At 45.7% G+C, this 26,800-nt stretch overlaps 1 protein-coding gene across 2 annotated transcripts; it reads right to left on the reverse strand.

Moving 5' to 3' along the window:
* Window positions 1-14,580: 14,580 nt before the first annotated feature.
* Window positions 14,581-24,379, reverse strand: ODC1 (ornithine decarboxylase 1). Of its 2 annotated transcripts, none has more exons than XM_059842873.1 (11): window positions 24,199-24,379; window positions 21,142-21,290; window positions 20,802-20,975; window positions 20,461-20,633; window positions 20,037-20,171; window positions 19,786-19,867; window positions 19,374-19,457; window positions 18,037-18,199; window positions 17,836-17,948; window positions 17,347-17,561; window positions 14,581-15,058 (listed from the first exon to the last, which is right to left on the reverse strand). In XM_059842873.1, the coding sequence occupies exons 2-11, from the start codon at window positions 21,241-21,243 to the stop codon at window positions 14,917-14,919; spliced, it is 1,383 nt and encodes a 460-aa protein (XP_059698856.1). In that variant the 5' UTR covers window positions 21,244-21,290; window positions 24,199-24,379; the 3' UTR covers window positions 14,581-14,916. The 2 variants fall into 2 exon arrangements, with proteins under 2 accessions (XP_059698856.1, XP_059698855.1); XM_059842872.1 differs by lacking the exon at window positions 24,199-24,379 and adding an exon at window positions 22,701-22,865.
* Between the last annotated feature and the right edge of the window lie 2,421 nt (window positions 24,380-26,800).

Below are 26,800 nucleotides of genomic sequence, written 5' to 3' on the forward strand. Positions count from 1 at the left end.
TAACATTTTTTTTTCTTTGAATAAACTGTTCCATGAAGCAGTATGGGAACTTAGTGCAGAAGGTGGGTCACACTCTAAAATCCAAGATGGTCACAGATATATTACAGCAAATATGACAAATTACATGCTGGGTGAAATTTGCCTCTGCAGTGTCACCCAGGCCATTCTGCAGGAAATGAAGTGTAAGCAAGGGAGCCCGTTTTTCTCTAGCACTTGGCTGTACCTTCTCTTTCCCATCACTGGAGATGGGTTCTCTGCAGCAGAGAACAGGAGCAGGGACAAGTCCTGCCTAAGGGCCCATCATGTCAAAGTCACCCACAACATAAACTTTCATTGATTTTCCCAGGTCAGGACACAGACAACCTTCCAGTCACTATTTGCATTTTGCTTTTTAGTTTCCAAGTAAGTACTATCCTTACAGACTAATGTGGGTATATACATTGAGACAGGATTGAATCTAGATTTTCATCAGCAACATGTGGAGAAAAGTAGCCTGAGAGAAGACCTTATTGCTTTCTACAACTACCTGAGAGGAGGTTGTAGCCAGGTGGGGATGACTAACAAGTAACAGGATGAGAGGAAATGGCCTCAAGTTGCACCAGGGGAGGCTTAGGAGTAGAAGAAAAAATTTCTTCACTGAAAAGGTAATCAAGCATTGGAACAGGCTGCCCAGGGAAGTGATTGAGTCATCATACCTGGAGGTATGCAAAAGATGTGTAGATGTGGCGTGGTTTAGTGGTGGACTCTATGACCTTACAGGTCTTTTCCAGCCTAAATGATTGCATAATTCTGTGCTGTGGCTGTGCGTGCTTCTGCTGCAGTCTTTTCTCACTCACAAGAGCAGCCATGTATTAAAACACCTCTAATCCTTCCTTGACTTGTTTGCACGGGAAGATGCAAACTGCTATTCCCGCCTGGTGTCTCCATTTTGGGTACATGCAAGGAGAAACACCTTGTTCCTCCCATGTGGGGTTTGGGTTGTAACCCAGCCCATGTCAATACTGTGCTGAGCCTGCACCAGTGGTCATGAGCTCCAAAGGAAGTATCTGGCAGGCAGCCTCTCCTTTTCAGCTCTGTAGGACCCTTGTTCCTGCTTCTAATAACTGTTCTACAGCATCTTTGAATTTTCTTACTGCATCTTCACCGTGGTGGTGGCTGCAGGGACAGCCCATCCCACACTTTCTACACATAGCCATGAGACTGTGCTGGAGATCTGCAGAGCAGGGCTGGGGTGTTCCTTGCCAGGTCTTACACCAAACATGAATAATGAGCAATAAGAGAAATCAGGCTTGTTTGAAGAAACACTGAGATGCCCAGCTCAGAGGACAGTGCCAGCTAACTCACTAGGATATTGGCCCATCCCCTCTTATGGAGAAACTGAACTGAGTAAGGGAGAAACAGAGCTGGTACAGATAATCTTCTGCCTGAAGCTGGAATTTGTCTTTCTTTTGGGTTGTTCGGAGCAAGATGTCTTTGTGAATGGTTTTTAAAGTCTTTTGGGAGCAATCTGGGGAAATGCCATGTGCTGAGCATCACAGCACGGAGCTGGGAGCATCATCCTCTTGGGGACACTGAGCCTTCATTTGGTGCAGCTTATAAGAGCAGCAGGCTTCCCATCTCCAGCTGCCTCTGGGTTGCTGTGTGGGAGCTTCAGCCTCCCCGCTCTGGTGCAAAGGCTCAGTCACAAAATGGGGGTGGGAGAAGAGACCCCTCCTCCCAGCAGACCCAGCTGGTGTGAACAAACACCCCACTCCTGGGGCTGCAGCAATGACTGAACACATGTGTTTTTCCTCTTTATTTTTTTTTCTTTAATATTTTCCTGGACCCGTTTCAGGGCAAATTCCACTGCTTAGTGGATGCACGGGCAGCAGGCGTAGTGCTGGCAGCTGGTTCCTCAGGGACAAGGTGGGTGTATGGACTGTGCCTTAATACACTATTAATGATCAGGAACAAAACACAAACATTACAGACACTTTCCTTGGAGAAAATAAAATAAACTCAGCTAATTTAGATGTTAGTGTTGCACAGCTATGGTTATTCCTTTGCTGCTTTCCTTATGAACTATTAATACATGTGAGGCTCATGACAAGCAGGTTTGATGCCTGCTAAAGGACGCAGGCAGTGCCATTGCATGTGTGTGGTGACTCCGAGGAGCAGGGCTGCCTGCACACTGTGGACAGTGCTGGTACTTGAAATGGGTTTCCAGTGCCGGGGTTTACCCCCCACTGCACCATCCTCCATGTGTGCAGAGAGGCCTGGGGGTGCCACTGCTGGTAGACAGCCTGACCACTCTGGAGAAATGTGATCTTTGGGGAAAGTGGCTTTCATAGCCTTGCTGTGCCCCACCTGGGCAGCCCTGGGGGCTAAAGATAACTATGTGTAAAAGAAGAACTTCACTTTTAAACAGGAATGGCTTAAGTCAGCTTTAAAAGCAGCTGTTGAACACTTCTGAATTACTTGGCAGGGAATTCCACATCCACTTTTCATTGAGCTGCTGGTACTTCAGGCATGTCACCACAAGTCCCCTGTGGGACCTGCAGACAGCTGCAGGGTATAGCAGGGCTCCTCAAGCAGCCCCCTGTGGGACTCCAGCTGTCCCATGAGGATCCCAATGTTTTTGGGATGAAGGCATCATGGGCCACATTGATGAAACCTTCAGGACTACTCTTAAGGAAACTCAACAACTCCAAGTCTGCTTAGACCTTTAATAACTGCCAGCACTGCTGCTAGAAACTGTGAAAAAAAACAAACAAAAAAACCCCTTTTCCTTTGAGTGTGATGCTTTCCTGGAGTGCCTGTGAGGGAGATGCTGGCCACCCTGGCTGCATCTCCATGTGGCCCCTCCTGTGCCCACCACATGATGCTGTCCACACAGCAGAGGCCAGGGACACCTCAGTTGCTATGGAAACACAAAAAGGGAGCCATGAGTTTAATTTTTTTTCCTTTCATAGCAAAGCAACTTGCTTGAAACCCCACTTTCTATTTTGGGTGACTTTGCAGCCCCTCATGTTCACATTCTCTGCACAGTTCACAGCATCCAGACTGGGCAGGATGCTTGAAAGGAATAAAACATCCCTGCCCAGCAGCATGGCACTCATGCTGCTGGGCAGTATGTTTCATTCCTTTCAAGCACTGCACAACCATGCATGGGATGGTCTGGCAACCAAGACAGTGGAAAGGACCCAAGTCTTCTCTTTCTCTTCTCTGATCTAGCAATTGTCTGGCAAAGTTACTCTCAAGGCACTTGTGCTTTGCACTCCCCTGCATTTTTGGTGGAATTTGGCATCACCTAGAATACAAGGAAAGGGACAAAGAGGACTGTGAAGGACAATTTTGATGAATTTCCATAGTCTGGTAGCTGTTTCTCAAAACAAAGCTCACAGCACCAAGCCTGCCAGAGTCCAAGAAGTGTTTGGACAATGCTGCTGAACACATGGTGTGAGACTTGGGAATGGTCCTGTGCAAGGCTGGGAGATGGACTTGAGGATCCTTGTGGATTGCTTTCAACTCAGCACATTCTGTGATTCTTCCATCAACAAGCAAGATTTGTGCTGTTCCTTGCATTTAGACCATCATTTTTCTAATTTTATTTTCTTCAGTGCCAGCTGCCTTTGTTAGGCTCCTTCCACCCAGTAACAAGTTTCAGTGCTCTTACGTGGCATGTGTTTTTAAACTTCCTTTTTATGCTTGAAACAGCACCAATTGATCGTACCTCCCCCAGCAGCCCATGCTTGCTTGCTTTGGGTGTCCCACAAATCCCAGCAAGCCACCTCACAGCTGAACTTGCGGGCAGGCAGCAGACACTGGCGGCAAGGGGGCTTTCTTGAAAATGTCCATCAGCTGATGCCACCAGCAGTGCACAAAGCTGATGGCACTGACAGTGTGGTTCCTTGCTGCATTGCTTTATGCTCACAAGTACTTTCCTAAGGACAAGGCTAAATGCCCTGCCTCTGGGGTTGCCTTGTTCTTCCCTAGAATGAGCAACTCCCACCTCTGTCCTGAAGTCTGAGTGACTTCAAAATTTTCATCTCCATCAGCACCACAGCTCTGTCTTAAAGGCTCTTTCTGAAGATAGACTGCTGAAGTTGATTCCTTCCTCAGTAATGTGATTTAAATCACCCTTCAATCACTAGTCATTTGCTCACCTTGTGGCAATAAGGACAAATTAGCAGCTTAAATAAGAGAAACCTGCTTCTAGGAAGTGGGTTCAGTTTGGAATAGGTTTTTGAGAAGTGGCTGCCAAGTTTGGATCAGTTGGTTTCTCTGCTGTGGGTGTATGAAGGAAAAGGGCACAAGCAGGAAAAACGGCACATTCTCATGTTGTGCATGACAATGATGCAGAAGGAAAGGGTTTCTGAGTGCTGTAGGGGGGTGCTACTGGAGCACTGTAGTCATCCCTGCCTGCGTCCTCTCTTCACCTGCACCAGAAACTCATTGCCACAGTGGGTAGATTTTTCTGGGTGGCCCAGCACACCCTGAAAGTCAGTGCTTAATCAAGACCTGAAAGGTGAGGGACTCTATCCCACTGATGGTATGTAGCCACCTGCATCATTGAACAGCAACGAGATTTACCCTCCAGCTTGCCTCCAGGTCATGCCTTTTCCTTAAAAATAAGGGAAAATTATTTTTAATATGACAAAGAGTGGTGTTGGGGAGGTGTTAAGATCCAGCTTCAGGGGTTGGTAGGGTGGGCTTGCCTCTGGAAACAAAGCTCAAAGTTCACTTGCTCTCCCCATGGGATTGAGAGGATTATTGGTACTTCAGAGAATTGACCACAGCCTTACCAGGCTGGCTGGCCATCTTGGATGACTAATTAGTGATTTACAAGGAGTTGGAGCCCATAGACATGCTCTGTTGTGTCCTGGAAGAAAGGATGGAGTTGCTCAGTGAGTACCTGGGTAAGCTGGGGTTTCATAAAGGTGAGAAGAACTGAAGTGAATGTATTTGACCCAGGCAGGTTTTTAACTTTGTCCATGTATCTTTAAGTAACAATCATCATCAGTAACATCCCAGAATAGTGATATTTTACTCTTTATGCCACCAGCATGATGGTGAGAAGCCAAGCTATTTAATTACTTTCCCTTAAGCAAAGTTGCAACAACTGCTATGGGTGACAGCGACCGAGGCTCAGGAGCTGCTGTCACCTGAAATGCCACAGGAAAAGCTTTCCAACAGCCTGCTAAACTGAACAGAAAGAAATTGCTTGGATCAGGTGGTAGCCACCTGAGTGCACCCGAAGAACAGAAGGATGAGAGTGTAACCTCTTTCTAAACTCAGCCTCCAGCAGACATGATACCAAATTATTAGCTGGGGTTTCTTTTAGTCACTCCAGGGAATGGTCTAAGGAGCTCCAAATCAGTAAGCCTCATATCTGGACCAGAAAAAATCAGTAGAAACTATAGCAAAGTACAGACACTGCAGATGCTAGATAAATGTGATGTATAAAGGGAAGAGATAGAAAGAGCTCGTACAAATGGAAGCTGTGCCTCATAAATCTGTGATCTCTACAGGAATGAAGAGGTAACACATTCTTAAATGGTCTGAAAAGGGAGGAATAGATAGATAGATAGATAGATAGATAGATAGATAGATAGATAGATAGATAGATATAAAGAAGTTTACTGGTGATACAAGATTGTTTAGGATCATTAGAAATTAGCAAAATATTGCAGAAGTTTTTCTCCCTATTGATTCTGAGGCAGCAAAGCTACTACCCATTAACTAAAGCTAAGTTACCTAATATTAACTAAAAGAAAAAAGGTCTCTAAAAAACAGTAGTTCTAACCATTCATACACTTTAAATTCAAAATTTAAATGGTATTGGGATCACTTTGGGTAGACTGAGTACTCAGTGCTCACCTTACAAGACAAAGAAGCTTTTGGAGAGCCTTACAGTTTAGGATATTACTGACCTGGGTAAAATGGCTCCCTGGGCATTGAACTCATCATATGGGGTTACACTGGCCTCTAGGACCTGCCACCCCTGCTCTGGCACAGCATGTCCCCCCTGTGCAGCCTGCATGTCCATGTTTCTTTGCCTTTTGCTCTTTGCTTGACAATTTAAACTCCCTACATGGCAGCTGGTACCTGGCTAAATCACTCACAGTGTCAGCCGTACCCGTGCAGAGCAGTGGCAAGAGGCTTCCCAGCTGCCTAATGCAGGCAGGGAACATTTTGATCAGCCCCTCTTGACCCCACAGCTAATGCAGGACAGAGAATCTGCCTTGGTAATTTGTATACCAGTCTTGTACCTTTGGCCTGAGGCTGGAGACGACGTCAAACATCTGCTGCTGGACTCCTAAGGGTGATGTCAATGCTCTTTTGTCCTAAGTCTGGTACCGGCTCGGCTGCATCCATTCCTCCCAAAGATAAATTGTACTTTATTGTGTGGTACTGCTCAGGACAGAAAAAAATCATTAGATACCAGCAATTCAGCACTTTACACTCATAGTAATAAATAATGATCAGGCTAGCATTTTTTCCTCCTTTTCACTTTTTCTTTCTTGTCTTCCTTTCTTGCTGGTGCACAGACTCTCAGGAAGAATAGAGGAGCTGGCAGGATGGCAGAGGATGCTTGCAGAGGGTCCCTATGCATTACTGGGGACAATATTAATAAGCCAGGGCAGCAGAAATGTGCTCTGCTTTGCTGCAGTCCCACTGGTATCCTCTGCCCAAGCAGGGTGATTTTCTGCAGAGACAACAGCAGTGGGAAAAACTCAGGGCCTCTGCCAGGGCATGTCTTGGGGTGCATCCAAGGGCACACCCAGATTAAGCTGTCCAGCCCTGGGTAAGGGGTGACCTCCATGCATACAATAGGCACTGTAAGATACCTGTCTCCACCCTTCCTTGAGCCATGGGATGCTTGTCTGGTCAGGAGTGCATGGAGCTGGGCGAGGCGGGACTCATCTGCTGCAGAGGTCTTCAGGGAACCCTCACTCTTCCAGCCTGCCCTTATCTCTCAATGGCTGCAGACACTTCAGGGAGTCTCTGCTGAGTCCCACAAACCCCTGGACTTGGTGGCAGAAAAACTCCGGGAGCTGCTGGCAACCCACCTGGAGGGATGCACCCTGGGCAGGAGTACTGGGCCTCTCTGCTCTGACCTCTTCCCTCTCCACCATCTTTCCCCGAGCTCAAAAGCCAAAGGTTTAAGGACTTACGTTTCCCCTGCAAGCTCTGTTTCCCTCTCAGCTTGCTTAAGTGCCAGTCAATTTATTTGCTGATAATAAAGAAATTTCCTCTCTTCTCCCAGAAATGTGGTGTGCCGGCAGTACCCGCAGCCTTGGGGTGCTCCCGGAGCCGAAGACCTTGTGCGGCTGAGGGGCAGGCGGCAGCAGCCAGGCTCGCAGTGTGGGGATGGATGCGGCGGGGCGCGGGGGAGCCAGGCCCTAGCGCGGGCCGCTGCTGCCATCTAGCCATGCTGCCGCTCAGCCCTCACCCACGCCGCCTTCTTCGGCTGCGTTCTGCCCACGCTACTGCTTTGCTGCAGCTTTCCTCTTCTGAGCCACCGACAGAAGGCATCTTTACAGGTGTCTTCGTTTGGCCCACCCTTTCCAGGAGTGCAGCGGTAGCGGCCACAGACGTGCGGGTCGCTGGGCCCTGCTCCCCGCAGGCTCTGTGCGCCGCATCCCTCCTCCCTGACATTCGCCTCTCCGGGGGGAGGACACCCCCGTGCCCTGCTGCTGGCATGGTTACTGGATCCAGCGGCTATCCCGCTGTCCTAAGGACACCAACAGTGTCTTTAACCTGAGGCTGGGAAGGCTTCTCAGATTTTGAAGCCATTTGCTCCCTCCAAATGTCCTCAACTCTCCCAGGAGGAGGAGCAAACTGCAGTCAGCACCTTCAGCTGGGGACACAGGAAAACTGCTTTAGGAGGGTGAGAGGCCACCTCATAAGGGTCAGGGCTCCTGGGTGAGGGATCTTCTTTACACCATGGAGCAGGATGAGACTCTTCCCTTTGTCCAGCAGTGATGCTGTGTCTTTGGTTCAACATCCATTACCAGTTCTTCCCCACTACTTTTTCTTTTTTTTTTGAGGCAGGAGTGGGTCCTCTCTCTTCAGCAGCTGTTCAGAGGCTGCTGCCCAGTTTAGATCCATTTTAGCACGGGAGCACAAACCCTCACCAAGCAGAGCCCCACAGAGAGGCAGGCAGCCAAGGCTGGTAGTGCTGGCAAACCCCGTTGCTGAAGTGAGGGAACTGCTCTGGAGGGCTCAGCCCCATGGCACTGCCAGACCCACTAGGGAGCAGGGTGATGACAAGCACACTAGGGTTGGGAGGGACTTCAGGAGGTCTCTAGTCCAGGCTCCTGCTCCAAGCAGGATCAATTGCAAGATCAGCTCAGGGCTGCTCAAGACCTTGATCTGTCAGGTCTCAAAACCCTCCAGAGATGGAGCCTGGCCAACCCCACTAATCCTGGCTGTTCCCATGAAGCAAGTTTCTCCTTGCATCCAGCCTGACTTCCAGGTTTCCAGCTTGTGTCCACTGACACATGAAATCTGCAATCCTGCAAAGCTGCTCTTCAGAAGGTGGCATAAATCAGTTCCATGCATTTACTCAAAAAATTAAAACAAAACAAAACAAAACAAAACAAAACAAACAACCCCCCCCCCCAAAAAAAAAAAACCAAAAAAACCAACAATCAAAAAACCCAAAAACTCTGGCAACAGCAAACTTAAATTAACCCCAGCAAGAGAGAAGAATAAAAAACATCACAGAATTAGCTACTGAAAGAACCAAGCCTCAAACTGGGCTCCAAGCAGGAGACTGGAAGTGGACAGGACATTTGAGTTAACAGCCTTACTAAATAATTAAAGAAACCCCAGCTCTTTTTGAAGTTTTCTGTGTATTAAAACCCTCACATCCTCTCTTTCCCATCTCTGTGAATGGATGGGATGAGAGCTTTGGCTGGGGCTTTTTTGACCTGTGCAATAGCTTAGTTATTACTTTGTATATACTTTTTCCGTGTACTTTCTTATTTGCATTTGTTCACTCTAGTAACATCTCATGATGTGCTCTAACATCGGGAGAGTGGAATTCATTTGAAAGCTTTCTGTTTCACTCCTTTACTCCTCCTTCCCTGGCTCTGACCGGCAGTTTCTTGGATGCATTTTTTTTGAGGTGAGCTCCATCTTGTGGGCTTTTCCGTGACTAATTAGTCACCACGTCCTTATCTGCGGGAGGATCTCCCTTGGCTCTGGTCACAGAGGAACATCTCCCAGCTTTGCTTGCGGCCAGCTATAATCATAGATTCAATCACAGAGTTAGAGAGTGGCTTGGGTTGGAAGGGACCCTTAAAGACCAACACCCTGCCCCTGGAAGGGACAGCTTTCCACCAGACCAGGCTGCCCAAACAACCCACAAGGGAATGAAACCCAGATGACAGAGGAAGGTGAGTCCCATAGTACCTGATCAGTGAGGGGTTTGGGAGTTATTCTGGTGGGGTGCAGGAGCAATCTCCCTCCCCAGAATGAGCAGTCTCTGGCAAGTTGGATTTTCTTTTGCTTTTCACTTCAGTCAGATGCTTTAATTGTTTAATGCATGAAAAGTGGGACAACCATTGCTGAGAAAAATTTATTGAGCTGTTACTGTGACATGCTGTTGCTACTGATGAACTGTAGTTAACAGCAAGTAAATGGAGTTCTTAAGCAGGCTTTTTTTTTTAATCTAACAATGCAATAGGTTATTTTCTTCTTATCCTCACAGTAAGGGCAGCAGCACTTCTTACTGAAAACTGCATCCATGTTATCTTGTTCCAAGCATTATCTTCATTTTTCCAGCTAGTGAGCTTAGTTGCCAAACATAAAAGGTGATGCTTATGCCAACTGAATGTCCAAATCCTGTTCTCACATGGTAGGGAAATGCTGTCTCAAGGTAGCTTAAATAATACCTGTAAAATATTTTGGGAATTCTTTGTACTGAGTTGCTACGGTTGCCCTTTCTCAGCTCCTTGCTGAGAAACTCAGAGCTTGCTGACTTCTCAAGGTACTCTGAGCCTCCTCATCCCTAGCAATGATAAGGTGTTGGTAGCAGCCCAGTTGGGAGCACTGGTCTCTGCATCACTGTTCTGAAAGTGTGTCTGCCTTTCTCTCCCTTCCTGAACTGCCGCACAGCCTTGCTGGCTGCTCTCTGGACTGGAACATGGCAGCTGGCTCCATACCACAAAAGCAGGCTGAACCAATTAGTCCTTTGCAAAGCACTTGAGAGCATGAACTGAAGAAACTGTAACTGGAAGGCACTTCTTTTTTGTGGGAATACTGTGGGTAAGACTGGGATCAGCTCTCTAAAATGAGTGAGAAAAAGAAGGGTTGGATTCAGCATGCTAATGCTTTTGTCTTCAGGCAAAGACTAACACATAGAGGAAAATTGTTGCTGCAGTATAAGCATCAAGAAACACAATCAAATAAGGGTCTAATATTTACTGGACTGTAGCAATATTTGCAAGACTGCATGGACACACAAGACTGCAGTGTGCTCCCTTGAGGGAGCTCCCTTTGTTTGCCAGTGATCTCCCTGTAACACTTGTGACATCTCTGTACTGAAGTGGAGGGGACTCAAGGAGCCAGTGTTGTTCATGCCCAAAGGGCTCACCTTCATCCTCAGACTCATCCTGCAAAGGATATCTTGGTGGCTGTTCCCCTCTGAGTGCTCATCATCAGCTTTCAAAAAGTGGCACCACCGTGGTTGAGTTGCTCTATGAACCTCCTTTACTGAGAACTACAAAACCAACTGAAGAGCAAGAGCAAAGCTTGCCAAAACCTAAGTCCCAGCTCCAATATATGCTCCCTACTCTCAATGTATTTTTAGGGTGGTCAAATACAGTGCTTTAATGAGCTTAAGTCAAATTTGAATTGTAAGCATTTGTGACCATGGGTCCTGAAACCAGACCATGACCATGGAGGCACCAACTGCCTTCAAATTGTAAAGAAAGTCAGATGATGCAATCAAAGCCAGGAACACTCTCCAAAGAAAGTCTCTCTCACTTATCTTGGTACTGATCAGTGCTTCTTTCAAGAAAAAAATGAAAAATAACAATTACTGCAATGATCGATGATATTTTTCTTTTTGTCAAATAATATTCAGCTAAGCTTCTCTTGCAATACTTGTGGATAATGATTTTTTAACTTTTTTTTTTTGTGGAAGAGGGCTGGTTTTGCTCTCAAAATCTTGCTGCAAATTGATGCTGTGTTTAGCTATAAAACACTTATTTAAAGGATTAGTAGTTTCTGGGAATGAGATCTGTGGCAGAAGAGCTCCCTCCAGCAGCACCAGGTTTGTTTCTGCTCCTGCAGGTGGAGTCATGGGGACCCTGCTCAGTGCTGCTCCCAGCTCTGGAATTCTCTGCTGGTGAAAGTGAGGCAGCAAAATTGACTCTGCCGTGGCACTAACACTTTGTCTGCAAGGCCTATGTGGTAGCCTAGAAGACAGCAGCTTAAAAAGTAAAACATGAATTAAGTGGTCATGCAGTGAGACAAGAGATCTCTGCCTCGTGGTACACTGCCATCAGCAACTTCCCCTTGTGTCCCTTACCTCCTCTCTCTCTCTGTCAGTATTCTCCAATCTCTCCTAAAATATTTCCATCTTTGATTTTCCATCTGATGTAACTCCAGAGGATGAGTGTTTCTCAGCTTTTTTTGGTATATGAAACTACCTCTGCACCAAAGAATGTCAGCTGAACTCCAATACAGGACATGTATGGCTACATGGGGACTAAACACAAGGTCTCAGCTATACCTTAAGTTAGATCTCAAGTATCTTCATTATATACAAAAGAGAAATGGAGTGATGAGAAGCCATCTCAGGCAGATGTCTTGGTATTTTCCTCAGATATTACTTTTGTTTACATGTGTGATCCCAAGAGAATCTACATCGCCATCACTAGTGCCAGCGAGTGGAGTGAGCACCAGGGACATTTGAAGCAGGGATACCACAGTCCCTGCTAATGTGCTAGCAAAGCCCACAGTGACACAGACAGAGCACCACACAGAGCAAGGCTAGCAAGGAGCAAGTGGAAAGGCATAGGCTATTCTTGGCTCCAACTTTAATATTTGTTGAGCTAATTACATCAGACAGATGCAGCTGATCTCAATTTTTCTGGCATGCAGCTCCTCCCTTCCTCCTGTATCAGACAAGCCTGCCCCAGGGAGGAATAATTAAGATGTGCAGTTAGAACAACTGGATTTGATTAATAAACACAGCAAAACAGAGCGAAGGCTCTAATGACCCGAAAGGCCATCAAGGGGAGGTCAAACTAAACCATAGGAGCTCACTGCTTACTTTGTTATGTCTTTGCTGTCCTACATGGTCCCCACTCCAGCAATAAACAAATTTCCTTATTGTGGATTGTAGGGAATACCCACAGTAACCCTATGACCAAATGCTGTCACTTGGGGTATTTTAAAATCAATTAACAAATGGACAACTAAAATTCAGTGGAAACCAGGAGCCAGGCAGCTGTAAGATGAAGTATCCCAAAGCCCAGAACATCTGTTTAGCATAACCTGAGAAAGTTAAGTCTTGCTTAAAGACACACCAGCATTACTGTAAACACTTATTACTCCCAGCAAGTACTAAAAGTCCCTTGGCAAAATTTATTTGGTTTTTTTTATACATAAGATGCTTCAGATTAGCCATTTTTAAACAGTTGACACACTTGTTAGACATGGCTTAGAGAACATCAGCCAATCTACGACATACCTGCCATAGGAGAGAAAGGTATAAAACTATGGTCAGCTACATCTCTTTTGGGGAGCATCATATGGATTGAAATGCCGGTTTAGTATGCTTCTACAGTCCTGGCCTCCAGCAGAGATGTAAATTTTGGATTTTTGATACAAAACCTACTGAAATCAACCTGCCAACTTCTTCTCAGTGAAACTCACTAATTGTTTCCACAAGTGACTGCCTCTAAACTACCTGCTGGACATGATCTCCACCAGCTGTGAGTAGGGGAAGACAGGCTATGCCACTTTCCCAGCAGGACAGTAGGTGCTAGTGCAGGTATCACATAAGGTCTTACTACAGCTGAACTTCCTTCTGACACAAAACAGCCCCAGCCTTCAAACAGGTACTTTGATAAAGTAGCTACATGTCCTTTAGTCAACTGCAGCTCCTCAGAGTATATTTTCTGCACACCTGTTCAAATGCACTTAGCTTTGGCAGAGTAAGATGTAGAATTGTTACAGTATTAACATTTGTTTACCATTTACTACCTCTGTTTACAGAGGTAATGTAAGAATCATTACATTTCCAGTTGAACTTGGAGTAGCTAAAGGAAACCCTGGTTTGGATGCAGTGAGCTTCTATGAGATTAAGGCTAATGCTCCACTATGTGTCTGTACTGAAGTCTGCCATATGCAAAAGAATAAAGGCAAGTGTTATTTTAATCACAAGCTTGAAGCTGGGAATAAAGCAAATAAAGTCACTTGGGATGCTTGAAGAGACTCGGGAATGAGGCACCATCACTCTTCTTTACCCTAGTAATTCAGCTAATGGAGAGTTTCTGCTGGAAGCCAGAATGGAGGTTAAACACTGCCTTTAAGAGCTGCTTGTACACAGCTAAAAAAACAGCTTTATTTCTCTTCTTGCTGGAGTCACTGTTTCTATCAGCAATGCCAACCTTAGGACAACCTTTCAAATTTTAACACTTACTCCAGCTTAGATCTTAATGTATTGAGTAAATACTTAAAGCTTAAGCTTTCTCTTTACACATCAGGCGTTTGCTATGGCTTGCCTGCAGTCTAGGATCTTCTGGCAAATAGATCAAATCCAGCTGTAGAACCAAATAGTTTAATCAGAAACATTCTCTAATTTTAATGCAAAAAGTGGCAGCAAACTAGCATAGGTTAAGCATAAGTCAGAATTCTCTGTTTCAATAAGCAGACTATTTTATCACCAATACCCCCTGTATTAGATGACACTACATAGTAAATACTAGGAGTTATCACATTTAATCTAAAGGCAGAAGGGTGGCACATCTTTTCATAACATTAAATAAGCGGTTCTAATCATATCGCACATACAAAAGATCTCAAGTCCCATTTCTTATCTCTTTTATACTAAAGCCCTAGGCAACACAGGTCAGAGAGCCTGTCAGCCACAGGCTGACAGCTTCCTGGGTTTTCCTGCACCCTGTTTTAGTTCTGGCACACATAACAAGCAGTGTGCCACCCGTGAAGCCTGTGCTCTGTTCTCTCATTAATGACAAGATGTGTTTATAAACAGCCAACAGTGCTGGCCACAGCACTTGCAGACTAACTTGCAGAAAACCAGCACTGCACTGAACCTGCAATATGCAACTTGGTACACACATGTTCAGCACTGAAAAACAAATGTGAATTCACAAGAGTTCACACAGTATTCCATCTGTTGACAGTCAGCTTTCTTCTAATCACATATGAAAAAAGACAATTCCATTTCCCTATCCATTGAGGGGGTTTCCTTCACTTCAGCTGAGAGAGCAAGGGTAGGGGAGATCCATTTATTAGTAAGTTCTGGGTTTGCAGCATCTGGTCAGCCCTCACATATGCTCTAAGAGCCATCTATGACACATTAGTTTTCTACAGATTAATGAAACACGGGGCCAGTTATTTCAATATACTTTATTTTAAAACAGGTAGGTCACAAAGCACTAAGCTTAGCCCGTTCTGCCATACACAAGCTACAAATACTTGTTTGACAGTTGAGGGTCAGTCTTTAGTAGCATACATGAAAAGTGAATAAAAATCCATATAAAACAATATTCAAATAGTTTCCATAGGAACACAGATAATTGTGACCCATCTCCTAGTCATTTTTCTTGCATTTATGCCAAACCTAAATGTTAAAAAAAACACTTAAAAATTCTACCAAGAATTAAGTTAACAGTCCCCCAAATGCCCTAAATTCAATGACTAACCTTGCACTTAGTTACTAAATATTACCTATACATTAATACTAGCTGAAGCACAAGTTGCTGGATATTCAATTCCACTTTCCCAGGCACAAGAGACTGGCAGACTAGCAACATCCTGCTCCTCCACCTCAGCTAGGAACCCCTGCTCCTTGATCTGCTGCATTAGTTGCCTAGAAAGAAAAAGAATAAAGAGTGAGTCAAAAACTGTTTCACTGCAATCTACCTAAAAATGTACTTTTTTTAATTGCCAGTGAGTATGAAATTAATTCTTTATGCATCATCTGCATTCCTGATATTATCGTAGAGGGAAAAAAATTAAAAATAATAAAAGCAGAATCCATGCAGGGCACTTGTGGCTGGCTAGGCTTTAGGGTAAGTGCTAGTACCAAGCTGATTTTACCATTTCTGTGTAGGATTTAGATTTGCAAAGATGCACCCATACAGCTACATCATTATACCTCATGCTATACAGATTTACTGACTTAGTGCTCAATAGTTAGAATTTCAGATGTGAAAATCCCTGACAATTTGACTGTCACTTATCCCACACCCTCACATTACTGGGTAACTTGAATCAAGAAGAAGTATGGATAACAGACTAGGAATATAAAGGAGCTGACCAGACCAGTAAAAAACAAGCAACTCCTTCCATATTCAGACAAGAGCTGTACTGAAACACAGCTCATAAGAACTTCAGTTAACTGAGTTTTTGGACTTAGGTTGGGATGCAGCCCAGGACACATTTGGCTTTCTGGGCTGCAAGGGCACATGGCTGGGTCAAGTCCAGCCTCTCACCCACCAGCACCTCCAAGTCCTTCTCAGCAGGGCTGCTCTGGATTTGTTCATCCCCCAGCCTGGATTCATACCAGGGGTTGCCCCCATCCAGGTGCAGCACCTTGCACTTGGTCTTGTTAAACCTCATGAGATTCCCACGGTCCCACTTCAAGCCTGTCCCGGTCCCTCAGGTGTGGGGTGGCATCCCATCCCTCAGATGTGTCAACAGCAACACTCAGCTTAATGCCACCTTATAGTTCTAGTCATCTTAGGTATGCAAGGCAAACAGTTGTGCCACTGCATGGCTCCTCATGTATTACTGGTTTTTACTTAGACATATGTAATCATCTTGTCCTTGATCTTTCACAGTTTCTAGTCACAAATTTAGTTGTTAACCTCTAGACTATGTAGATGACATTGCAAAAGACTTTTGCCTGTCCTAGAAAGATCTGCACCATAATCTCATTGATGCATGCCTCTCAGTTAAAGGCCAGCCTTTATCACAGAATTCTCTTGCCAAAACAGAAAACACACATAGGCCTGAAAGAGGGCTGTGCTGTGGCCTTACAGTTATGTTTGCATAATTAAGCTCAGCATGCCTCAGACCAAGTATTAAATTTTAACAGCAACCTAGTGATACAGAGAGAAAAAGCAAATTATTCACCCACAGAGCCATTTTCAGTTCAATTAGACACAGTTTTGGAGTGTAAAGGGAAGTCTAGAGGCTTCATGTGTTTTGAAAAATGCTTCAATTGACTGGAGGTTTCACTAAAGGAAAGAAAAAATAAAAGCCCTGCTTATACTGGCAGGTTTAGGAGAAGAATAGAGGAAGCTTCCTCTTACTTTTATGTCAGGAATTCCCCTGAACATAAAGATTTTCAATAAATTAAAAAACAACCCAACAGCAGAGCTAGTCATGCTTTAGGGTAACACTTCTGCCCAAAAGTCCTCTGCCAGTTCAGCAGGCAGATACCAGTAGAGAGGTAAGGGCTTCCTCTTACAGGAAACCCCACTTTTATAGAAGGCGCAATCCATTAACCTGTGTTACAATGCAGAGCACACAGGTTACTTTAAGCTGCTGTTTAAGTTGCAGTTTCACAGTATCCTTGCACTTAAAAGGTAGTTCCTGCTTTCTTTACTTACCTGCTAAATAACTTCCCATGGAGATCTAGCACTCTGCACTGAGCACTGAGCCAGAGCTCAACCTAAACCAAGGAATAGCTCTCAAACAAACATAGAGATCATACTGTGAAGCAACACTTGAATATCCCTGCATCCTGCAGTCAGGATTTAGTAAGCTACTAATTTAGAAGACAACATATTATAACTGTGATTGACTGGTCCCTGATTACAAGTCACAGAAGCTAAATGTAAAGAATTCATAATGATTTTGTATGTTGTGCAAGAGTGACAACACTAGCTAGAATCCAGATTAATGAAGTCTCCTAACATTGCCTCTTTAAAAGCATCTTTCCTACAAGTATGTACAACAGAGAAAAGTAATTAGTAGCATCAGCATTTTTCTAACCACACAGCAAAAGCTTTCAGAAGCACTGCCTTCTTCCACAACAGGAGGCTTTACAAGAGCTGTGGCACCAAAACTACCCAGAGTAGCCAACTGATAGGAGCTATTTATTACAGTGATCTCAGAAGTACTGATAGATCAAGAAACTTAGTTACTAACCATGCTGGTCTTGACATCACATAGTGTATTGTTGGCCTCTGGAATCCATTGAAAGTAGAAGCTGCAGCAACAGTATAGGCACCCATGTTTTCAAACAGGATCCAGTCACCAACTTGCAGCTCGGGCATATTGAACCTCTCAACAATCCGATCTAAGCCATCACACGTTGGTCCCCAAATGCTGCAGGAGTAGCAGCTGTCATCTGGCTTAGGCCGCTAAAGAAGAGAGTGCAGTTTAATCAGTTGACTATAAAAACAGAGCTTCCAGAAGTAATATCACAGTGTAACATTCCCCCTCTGAAGAAAAGGAAGAGCTGCTTGCAGGTTCTTCACCTCTGGCTTTGAGTTCATGCCACTGTGTGCATTGTAAGTTAAACGCCAGAGTCTGGCAACATGAAGGGAGCAGTGAACTGAGAAGTGACTGCTGTGACAAGGATTCTCCTACACTCATGATACATGACTAGTATGTGATATTTCTGAACAGGCATACCTTTTGCAGGACTGGCTTAACATGGGCATGATCATACAAGATGCAGTTGAACGATCCATAGACTCCATCATTCACGTAGTACATCAGAGTTTTGTCATTTGCATCATCTTCATCTGGAAGAAGTCAAGACACCAGTGAGAAAAAGTCTTGGAAAGACACACACAGTTGGCTAGATCTAAGTCTAGGGCTTGATTTACATACCATCAGAACCTGTTTGCTCCTTTAACACAATTTTCTTTGCAATGATGTTGACTGCCAGCGTGAATGCTGACGCAACATAGTATCTTCCTGGCTCTGCAATAATATTTATTCCAGAATCTGAAGGGAAGTATTTATCCAGTGCTGGGTTGATTACACTTGTGATCTAGGGAAAAAATCAGATGCCAGTATTAGAATTCCAGCAGCTACTCAGGTGCTACCTTAGAAGTCTGAGATGAAGTAAGACACTCAAATTCAAAATTATATACTAGTGAAACATGCAACATCTATTAACATCTATTGTAATTTCTATTGAATGCTTTCATTTTTTATTCAAAACCTCGTTTGCAATTAAATTTACTATATACAGAGCAACAAAAGCAGACACCACTTGCAGCTTAAAGTATAAGTAACAAAGCAGGTCATGTTGGAGGCTGAAGGAAATCATGCACTCTTCCACAGCTTACTAAATCCTAAAGATGCCATCTCATGGGATCATAAGCATACAGAGGGCTTTACCATCATACTTGAAATTCATCTGCCTTCATGAACAGTTATTTCCAGGTTCTGAAGTTATCTTGAAGCTGCCTCCAACTGCAACATGACTGTACCTTGCCATGGAGCCCAATGACATAATTTGCTTTTGATACCTCACACATGCCCGTACTGCACTATGAGAAACCACACTTCATTAGGAGGTACCAAAAGGGCTACAATGTTAGCTCACTATTATAAGAAAATGTTTTATGTAACCTGCTGTATCCTTGTATTAACATGTAACATTTAACACCTCCTTGGGTTAGAAGGCAAGGCGCTCGGACAACACTGCTTTAAGTGGAAGACCCGGCAATATTCAGCCCCCTTGCCTCTTCCAAAAGCCCAGTCTGCTTTGCCTCAGCAATAGCTGTAAAACACTGAGGAATTTAATTATCCAAAAGCTAGTCCTAAATCAAATCCGACACTGACCTCATATGCTGCCACCCCGAAGGGCAGTAAGGGTTCAGGACTACCCTTTCAGCCTACATAGGAGCAGTGCCAATCTATTCAGTCTCAAGTACAGCACCAACTGGAAGTCTATGCCAGTAAGAATCAAGCCTATAGTTAAAACTGGCTTTACTTTTTTGAGACTTCTGCATGCTAGTGCAGTCATTTAGCTATGTATCTAATGAGCTAATCTAATTTTCAGATTAATTCCTCTTTCCCTCTTAATTACATTTCTGACCAAGCAGACATTTTTGCAAATGTGTCTGCATACAAACAGAAAAAGCAAGATTTTATTTAATCCAGATCAACACTCAAAGCAGATTCCACAACCTGAGAACTTCTTAGCAAAGCTATACCTCTTCAAATTTAAGCTTGACATCTTCAGAGCCAGGGAAGCCACCACCAATGTCAAGCAGATACATATTGAAGCCAAGTTCAGCCTAAAATGAAACGAACAGCAACACTGTCAAAAAAAGTTTATAATTTACATCAGTTTATAATTTATCATTTTAGCTTAAAAAGTAACATGAAGTCATTTCATTAACAATTGAAACAGAGCTAACACATGTTCAAGTAACAGTAATTTGAGTTTTAGCTGCCAATTTTAGTTCTGCCAAGCTGGTCAAAGCAAGCTACCAGGACCTAAAAAAATTCCAACATCAAGTCAGCGGACTTAGCTAGCTTTTAACCCCATAGCAGTTGTACACTTCATTCAGTTTTGCCACAACAGTTGAGCAGTAGTTCCACAGAAAGCAGAACTTGACTTACTCCCATATCAAACACACAGCGGGCATCAGAAATGGCTTGAACAAAGGTCTCTGGGTCTGTACATCCACTTCCAACATGGAAACTAGAAAAAGATACAAAATATCAGTTGCGATTTGGCAAATTACTCAAGAAGTTTTGTGTAAACTCATGTAATCACATAAAAAGGCATCTCTGTTGTCAGGTAGACCTGACAATAGAGAAAGGAAAGGAAACTTATTTAGTACAACTGTGTTTTGATACTGTCAGCTCACCTAACTCCAACAATGGCAAGGTCAAGTTCTTTTGCACGCTCCAGAAGAAGCCTGCTGGTCTTAAGTGTAGCCCCAAATTTAACACTCAGACGACAGACTGCTTTGGAGTCATCGGTGGTAATGCGCAAGACTAACCTAGAAACAGGACAAAGTGAGGAGTTAAGTTTCAATATAATAGACATCATCACCAGGCAGGTATGATCTCAGAATGAGACCAAGCTTAAAGATACAAGCTGCTCTGTGTATCTCTTCCTAAAGTGCCAGCAAACTCTACAAGATTAGATTTCACTAGTTAAAAGTATGCTTATTAGTTCACAGTTTTGCAGACTACCTTAAACTTATGAAAAACAAGTTTCAGATAAAGCAGATATTTCTGTATCTTGAGAACCCATGGAAGAATTACAGAACAATTAGCATTACTTACTTGGCTTTTGGATGGGCCCTTGCAACTTTCATTAGTTCTACTTCACTATCAAATGTCATCATCTGCACACCGCTGCTGGCAGCATGTTTGATTTGAGATACTTGTTTGCAGGGATTTGCATATATTATTCGCTCAGGAGGCACACCAATGCTTTGTACCAGTTGTATTTCAGTCTGAAGAAAGAACAGATTACACTTGTAGAAGATATTTCTAGATAGGTGATTAATGTAATCAGAATTACAAAAGCAAAACCACTTGGTTATGCTGAATTTTACACAAATATGGCTTGTAAGGCTGCACAGATACCAGCATCACAGATCAGAAGATAGTTGAGATCTCACCTTACTAGCACAATCAAATCCTGCCCCAAGAACAGCAAGTGTCTTCACAACAGCTTTGCTGTCGTTGCATTTTACAGCATAGAAGGGGGTCACCCGAGGAAGGGCCTTATGCCACCGCATGTGCTTCTTCACAATGTCCCCGAGGTCAGCAACATAGAAGGCATCTTTATCATCCTAGAGCAAACACACATCTTAACCTTACAAACAACAGATAACAGGATAAGCCTAGAGGTCAGCATTTGAGGGGGCTGTCTTGTGGATCATTTGCAAGGACAACTTGTTCTATTAGTTTATAAGTTTGTAGCATCATGAAATGTAGTGGTTTTCCTATCATACTTACAGAAGATGACACTTCATTTATTTTTTGGTCAAGGATATCCTTGGCAGTAAAGCCTTCATCAAGGAAGGTCAGCTCAAATTCTTCTTTGCTGAAGTTACTCATGACTTTCAAGATTTCAGGTTTATGTGAAAGGACTTGAGTATGAAGTGCTGAAAAAAAAAGTTAATTATTAAATTTGAGTTCATATAGTTTACATTCAATACTTCACTTAGATTCATATAGTCATTATATGACCACTACTTTGTGCTCATATAATTTACAATTATACAGCTCCTACAGTGATCACTAATAGCTGCATAGATTAGACACTTGCATAATGACAGAACAGATGTAATCAGAACCAAGGAGGCAGGCCAAAATAATCTTGCTAGCTGGAAGGCAAGTTCTCCCCTGTTCAACAATTCTATGATGTTCTGAATCTGCTCAAAGTAAAAAGCAATCCAATAAATACTTTCAGTTATTATTAGTCTGGCTCTCTGGAAGTTTCTGCTCTCTTTTCCTTTACCTCCACATCAGAGCTACTAATATTATGGCTAGCATCTACTTATGAATTTTTTTTTTTAACAATTCCTAAGCACTATTTCAGCTCACCAGTTTCAGAAGAAAGGGTTTACTTGTTATTGCCAACAGAATCCAAGACTTTACTGACTTCTGAGTAATAACAACTCTCATTAGGTCCAAGCCAGGTAAATATCTGGATTCTCAATACAATTCAGACTATGCATAAAGCCGACATGAGAACAGGGCTTTCCTTGAAGTTGCTCTGTTGGCTACTCATGATCTCCAAGCTACATGAGAGCCTCAGCTGTCATGAGTGGCAGATACATACTTTGAGACTGGTTCCTAACTCTGACCTGCAGAAAAAGTCTTAACAGGGATCTCAATTAGCACTTCAGAACAAAATTTTACAAACCTTCATTGCTAACAGAAATCTACCTGCTAAGAAGAAAGTCCCTTGAGAACTACAACTAAAAGAGCAAAAGCACACTCCTCTGCCATCCATGACCCATGGAGTCCATGGGCCACCTTTTCAATGGGTAGTCCAAATATAGAACAACAGCATTCTCCATCAAGCTGTTAAGCAGTGTGTGCTACCTTTCAAAGACCTCAGCATTGCAAGCCACTCATGTAACGGGATCCAGCCTCCTTCCTTCTCTCAGCAATTTTCACACTCAAACTAGTCATGCAGACTAGGACTGAAAATTATGCAAATGCTGATTTTTTTCACTAATATTATGCTACTGTTTCCTTTATTTTCAAAAAGTCTGGCTATAAACCAATTGAAAAAGGATGTTTTATAGCTGTCACAGTTTAACAAGACCAACAGAAAAAACCCAACAGAATCATTAATTCCATATATGTGTATAACAACATGCATTGAATTTTATTGAATAACTTTGAAACATCAGCAATTATACTTCATTTCAACCTTGAGAAACATATGGCAACAAGAACTACTTCATATCTTTTGATCATTTCTCACTTATCAGAGACAAATCAAATTTGAGATTCAAACTAGATTAAGCTTTGATTCTAATAAACCAAACAATCCACTGAACCTCATTCTCCTTCTGCTCTCATTCACGTGCAGTGGTAATTCTACCACAAGCTGGATTAAAGTCTTCTCTTTAAAGCCTCTTTGAAAGGACCATAAGAAGCAGCAAATTAAACACTTCTCAGGAGGTTCTTGTTACTAAGGAGAAGTTGCATCTCATCATAGACTTGCAGCTTTGCAGAATGCAGTTCAGGGACTTCAGCTGTGGTTAAGAGATGTGAACACCATCAGGAAAAATTTAGTTTAACCTCCCTTCTGCAGAGAGCTGCGTGAACAGCACTCTTCCTTTTAACATGTAAAAGGGAAATTACTTTTACTGGCCACAACAGATTTTGTTAAAAAGTTTTTGCAAGCTTTCCATCTCCACCTCATTGCACAATTTTAACTACAGTGTAATTACACAGCATACAGACAGAACACGATCATGTAGGTGCAAACTGTAGCCTCCCAAAGGATGTTTCTATTTGGACTGCGAGCAAAGTGTCGGCAGCTCCCCAGAAGAAAGGCAATTTACGCTCATTTAGAATTTGTTCTCCAGAGCATTTCCCTATTTAGCAGCTGTACTTAAAGCTGAGTCATGCCTGCAGGCTCGGTACTCAAACAGCCAAGCTGCGTCTAGAAAAGGGGCCCGAGGGGCCCCTGACTCCGGAGCCTGCAGAGCGCTGCGGGCTGCACGGACGGAGCCGGCTGCCCTGCGCTCGCCAACGCCCTTCTCCCTGCGAAGCCACACGGTTCCGCAGCACAGCCCGACGCGGCCGAGCTGGAGCTGCGCCGCCCGGCTCGGCTCCGGGGCACTGCCCAGCCTGACACTGCGGCTTCCCGAGGAGGCGCCTGTCAGCCCTGGGGTGCATCTTCATTACAGCTCACATCACCCTGCGGCTCGGCCCCCACCCCGAGACGCCCGGGGAGCAGCGCTCTGCGGGAAAAGGGCTCGCTCCCCATCCCTCGGGGTATTCAAGGCCAGGTCGAACGGGGCTCTGAGCAGCCGGGTCTACTGAAGTTGTCCCTGCCGTAGGCAGAGTTAGACCTGTATGGTCTTTAAGGTCCTTTCCAACCCAAACTACTCCGTGATTCTCTGCTCTGCTCCCGGCCCAGGCCAGTGCCCGCCGGGTGTGCAGGGGGGCAGCGCCCCGGCGCCGCTCGGCCCAAGGGCGAGCCCGGCCGCCTCAAACCCTGCTCCTGCCACGCACCTGCCTTTCCCCACCCCGGGAACAGCCCGGCGGCCACGGCGGGGCCGTCCCTTCCCCCGCTGCCGGAAAGCGCCGCCAATGCTCCCCAGGCGAGCCGGTCTGGCCCGCTTACAGCCGCCCGGAGCTTCCCGCCTCCCCACCGGGGCCGGGGATTCCCCGTACCCGGCGGCAGCACCGGCGCCCAGCCCGGGCCGCGCCGCTTGCCAGCCGCCCCGCAGACACGTGGCTCCGCGCCGGCCGCTTCCGCCGCGGCCCCGCCGCCCGCCCGCTCCGCTCCCCGGCACACCCGGCACATCCCTCCGCCCGCCTCACCTCGCAGCGGTGGCGGAGCTGCTGTCAAGCCCCGCGGCAGCCGAACCCCTCGCTCCGAGCCGCCTCCCCCTCCTCCTGCGAGCCGGGCGCGGTGCGCGGAGCCGGGCGGGAGCGCCGGACCGGCTGAGGAGGAGCGGGGCTGGCGGGGCGAGCGGGGCGCCGCAGCTGACAAAGCTTCGCCACGGCCGCCGCGCTCCTATTTATAGCGCCACGGCGTCGCTGTGGCAACGCACCAGCTCAAACCAGCCGCGATCGGCTGGGACCGGGCGCGCTCCCACCGCCGCTATTGTGACGTACGGCCGAACATGCGCACGGCGCCGGGCGCCCCCCGTCCGCCCCGCCCGGCCCGGCCCCTGCCCCTGCCCGGCCCCTGTCCAGCCCCTGCCGTGCGCCGGGCGTGCCGAGCCTCTGCGCGGGCTGTGTCCCTCCCGGGGCCCCTTCCCCCGTGGGGCCGCCCGGGACGGAATCCACCTGCGGGGTGATGTGCGCGACCCCAGCGCTGCGGGCTGCCAGCAGGTGCATGGCCCGCCCCGTCCCCGCCGCCGGTTTGGTACCCCCGGGTCGGTACCGCAGCCTTAGCGTGAAAAAGCGGCTGCAGGAGGCCGGAGGGTTGTTGGCTTCAAGCGATGCCTTTGGCAAATGGAGGAAAGCACTGCTGAGCCAGGGAACCCGGAGTGTGTCACACCCGGCGTGTCGGTGGGGCGACAGAGCCATACAATTTGTGCGGCTCTTGCAGCCGCTCTGCTCGGCACTGGCTGCTGTCCGCAGCGATGCTGCCCCTGCCTGCATCTCTGACCACCGAGGGTGTTATCCAAAACACTTCCCGTAACACTGACCGGAGTTTTTCCATCCGCTCTTGTTCTGACACTGGTAGTTGTTTCCACTGTAAGGTTATTTTGTATTACTGGCTTGTTTTAGAAATGGGCGTCCACGGAAGGTGTAAGAAGTTATCAATTGATCCTTTCAATGCAGTTTTGGTTTAGTCCTGAACGACTGTGCTTTCTGCCCTTGTCAGGACAGACATTTTCTGCCCCTCTCCCCCTCTCTTTAAAAAGTTTAAGCCTCACCCCATGGTAGATGGACTGAGTCCCTGCCCTATGGACCGAGTTCCTGCCCTGTCAATGTTTGTAGGAGGATGGAGCTGCCCTTGCCATGCTGAAAAAGTGATTTTTACACCCAGCCACCTCTGGAGCATTTATAAGAGAGGCGAGTAACCTTTCTGCAGCCCTTGCTGCAGGGCAGATCTCAGGGTTCTCCTGCTCCCCATCTCCAAGTCACCAAAGGCTCTTTTAATGGCTTTATGAAAGTAGGCATCTGGCAGCCCCTACCCTCCTGCAGAGCTGTGAGTGAGCGTTGCAAGGGAGAAAACCCTCTGTCCCTCATGGGGAAAAGTGATGGGAAATGCTGGCTACTGTGGGGGGTGGGATACTTTGTGGAGGTATCCAAAGCAAAAGGTTGTGCTCACTGGCCTCAGAGTTTCCATCCTCCCACCTCTCCCAACAAGCTCAGCTGGAAAACGCATTGTATTTCAGGCAGCAGCAGATCAATGGGATGTCCTTGCACACCCCATTATCCCCTGCCTTCTGGAGCTGGGTTGAGGGTGGAGGGCACCAGGCTGGGGCTGCAAAACAATACCTTAAAGGATCGAAATAAATGGAAACACCAAGCAGGTAATGAGCAAAATGTGGATTGGGACACAACCAAAAGAAATGTCAGGGGACAGAGGTGCTGGTTTTGGTTAAAATAATTTAATGAAAGTAAGAACAAAATATTCTAAAGTACTTTAAATATATATATGTGTATATATATATATATATATATATATATATATATATATACACTTGATGTATGTGTATGTCATCACACATCCAGGCATCAATTACAGAAAGTTTTCTAAATAAGAGCAAGGAGTGGGGAAAAACCATTCCAGTGTGTAGCACCTACATCAGCTGGTCCTAAGGACACTACCTGCCCTCAACAGTAATTCTGCTGCAGTGGGGCCACTGCACAAGCATTGTCTTTGCTGAGATAACTCATCAAAACCCCTGAGGAATTTCACACCACCTCCCCTGCCAGTTAACAGGGCAAATAATAGGGTTCACATGCCTCTAGATTTGGCTCTGTGGGCAGCAGATATAATTTAATTTCATTTTTCTTCTGCTGACTGTGAATAAACAGGGATTGCAGAATCACAGAGTAGTCTGAGTTGGAATTAAGCATTGGAAAGGCAGGCAGAGAGGGAAGGGAAGGGCTGTGCTACCACCACAGGAGCCAGCTGCTCACTGAGCTGGCTCAAAAGCAGGGCCTGTGGCCCGGGTAATGACAATGGCCAACACTTGGCCCCAGCACTCCAACTCTCCACCTTCTCCCCTCTGGCTGGGGCTGGAGCAGAGCCTGTGGCTGTCCCCAGGGGTGTCCCAGTTGACTGACCTTGGCTGGGGCAGGGGGACAGGGGCCAGTGGATAGCCACTGCCCTGGTGTGAAACAAAATGGAGCTGTTCCCGAGGCTGGAGAGCAAAGGCTGGACTGCTCCAAGGGGAAAAGGTGACAAAGACAGCCACAGGATGCAATTACCTGAGGAACTGATGCATTTTGCAGATAC

The sequence above is a fragment of the Haemorhous mexicanus genome, chromosome 3 (genome assembly GCF_027477595.1).
Source record: "Haemorhous mexicanus isolate bHaeMex1 chromosome 3, bHaeMex1.pri, whole genome shotgun sequence".
Classification (NCBI taxonomy): Eukaryota; Metazoa; Chordata; class Aves; order Passeriformes; family Fringillidae; genus Haemorhous; species Haemorhous mexicanus.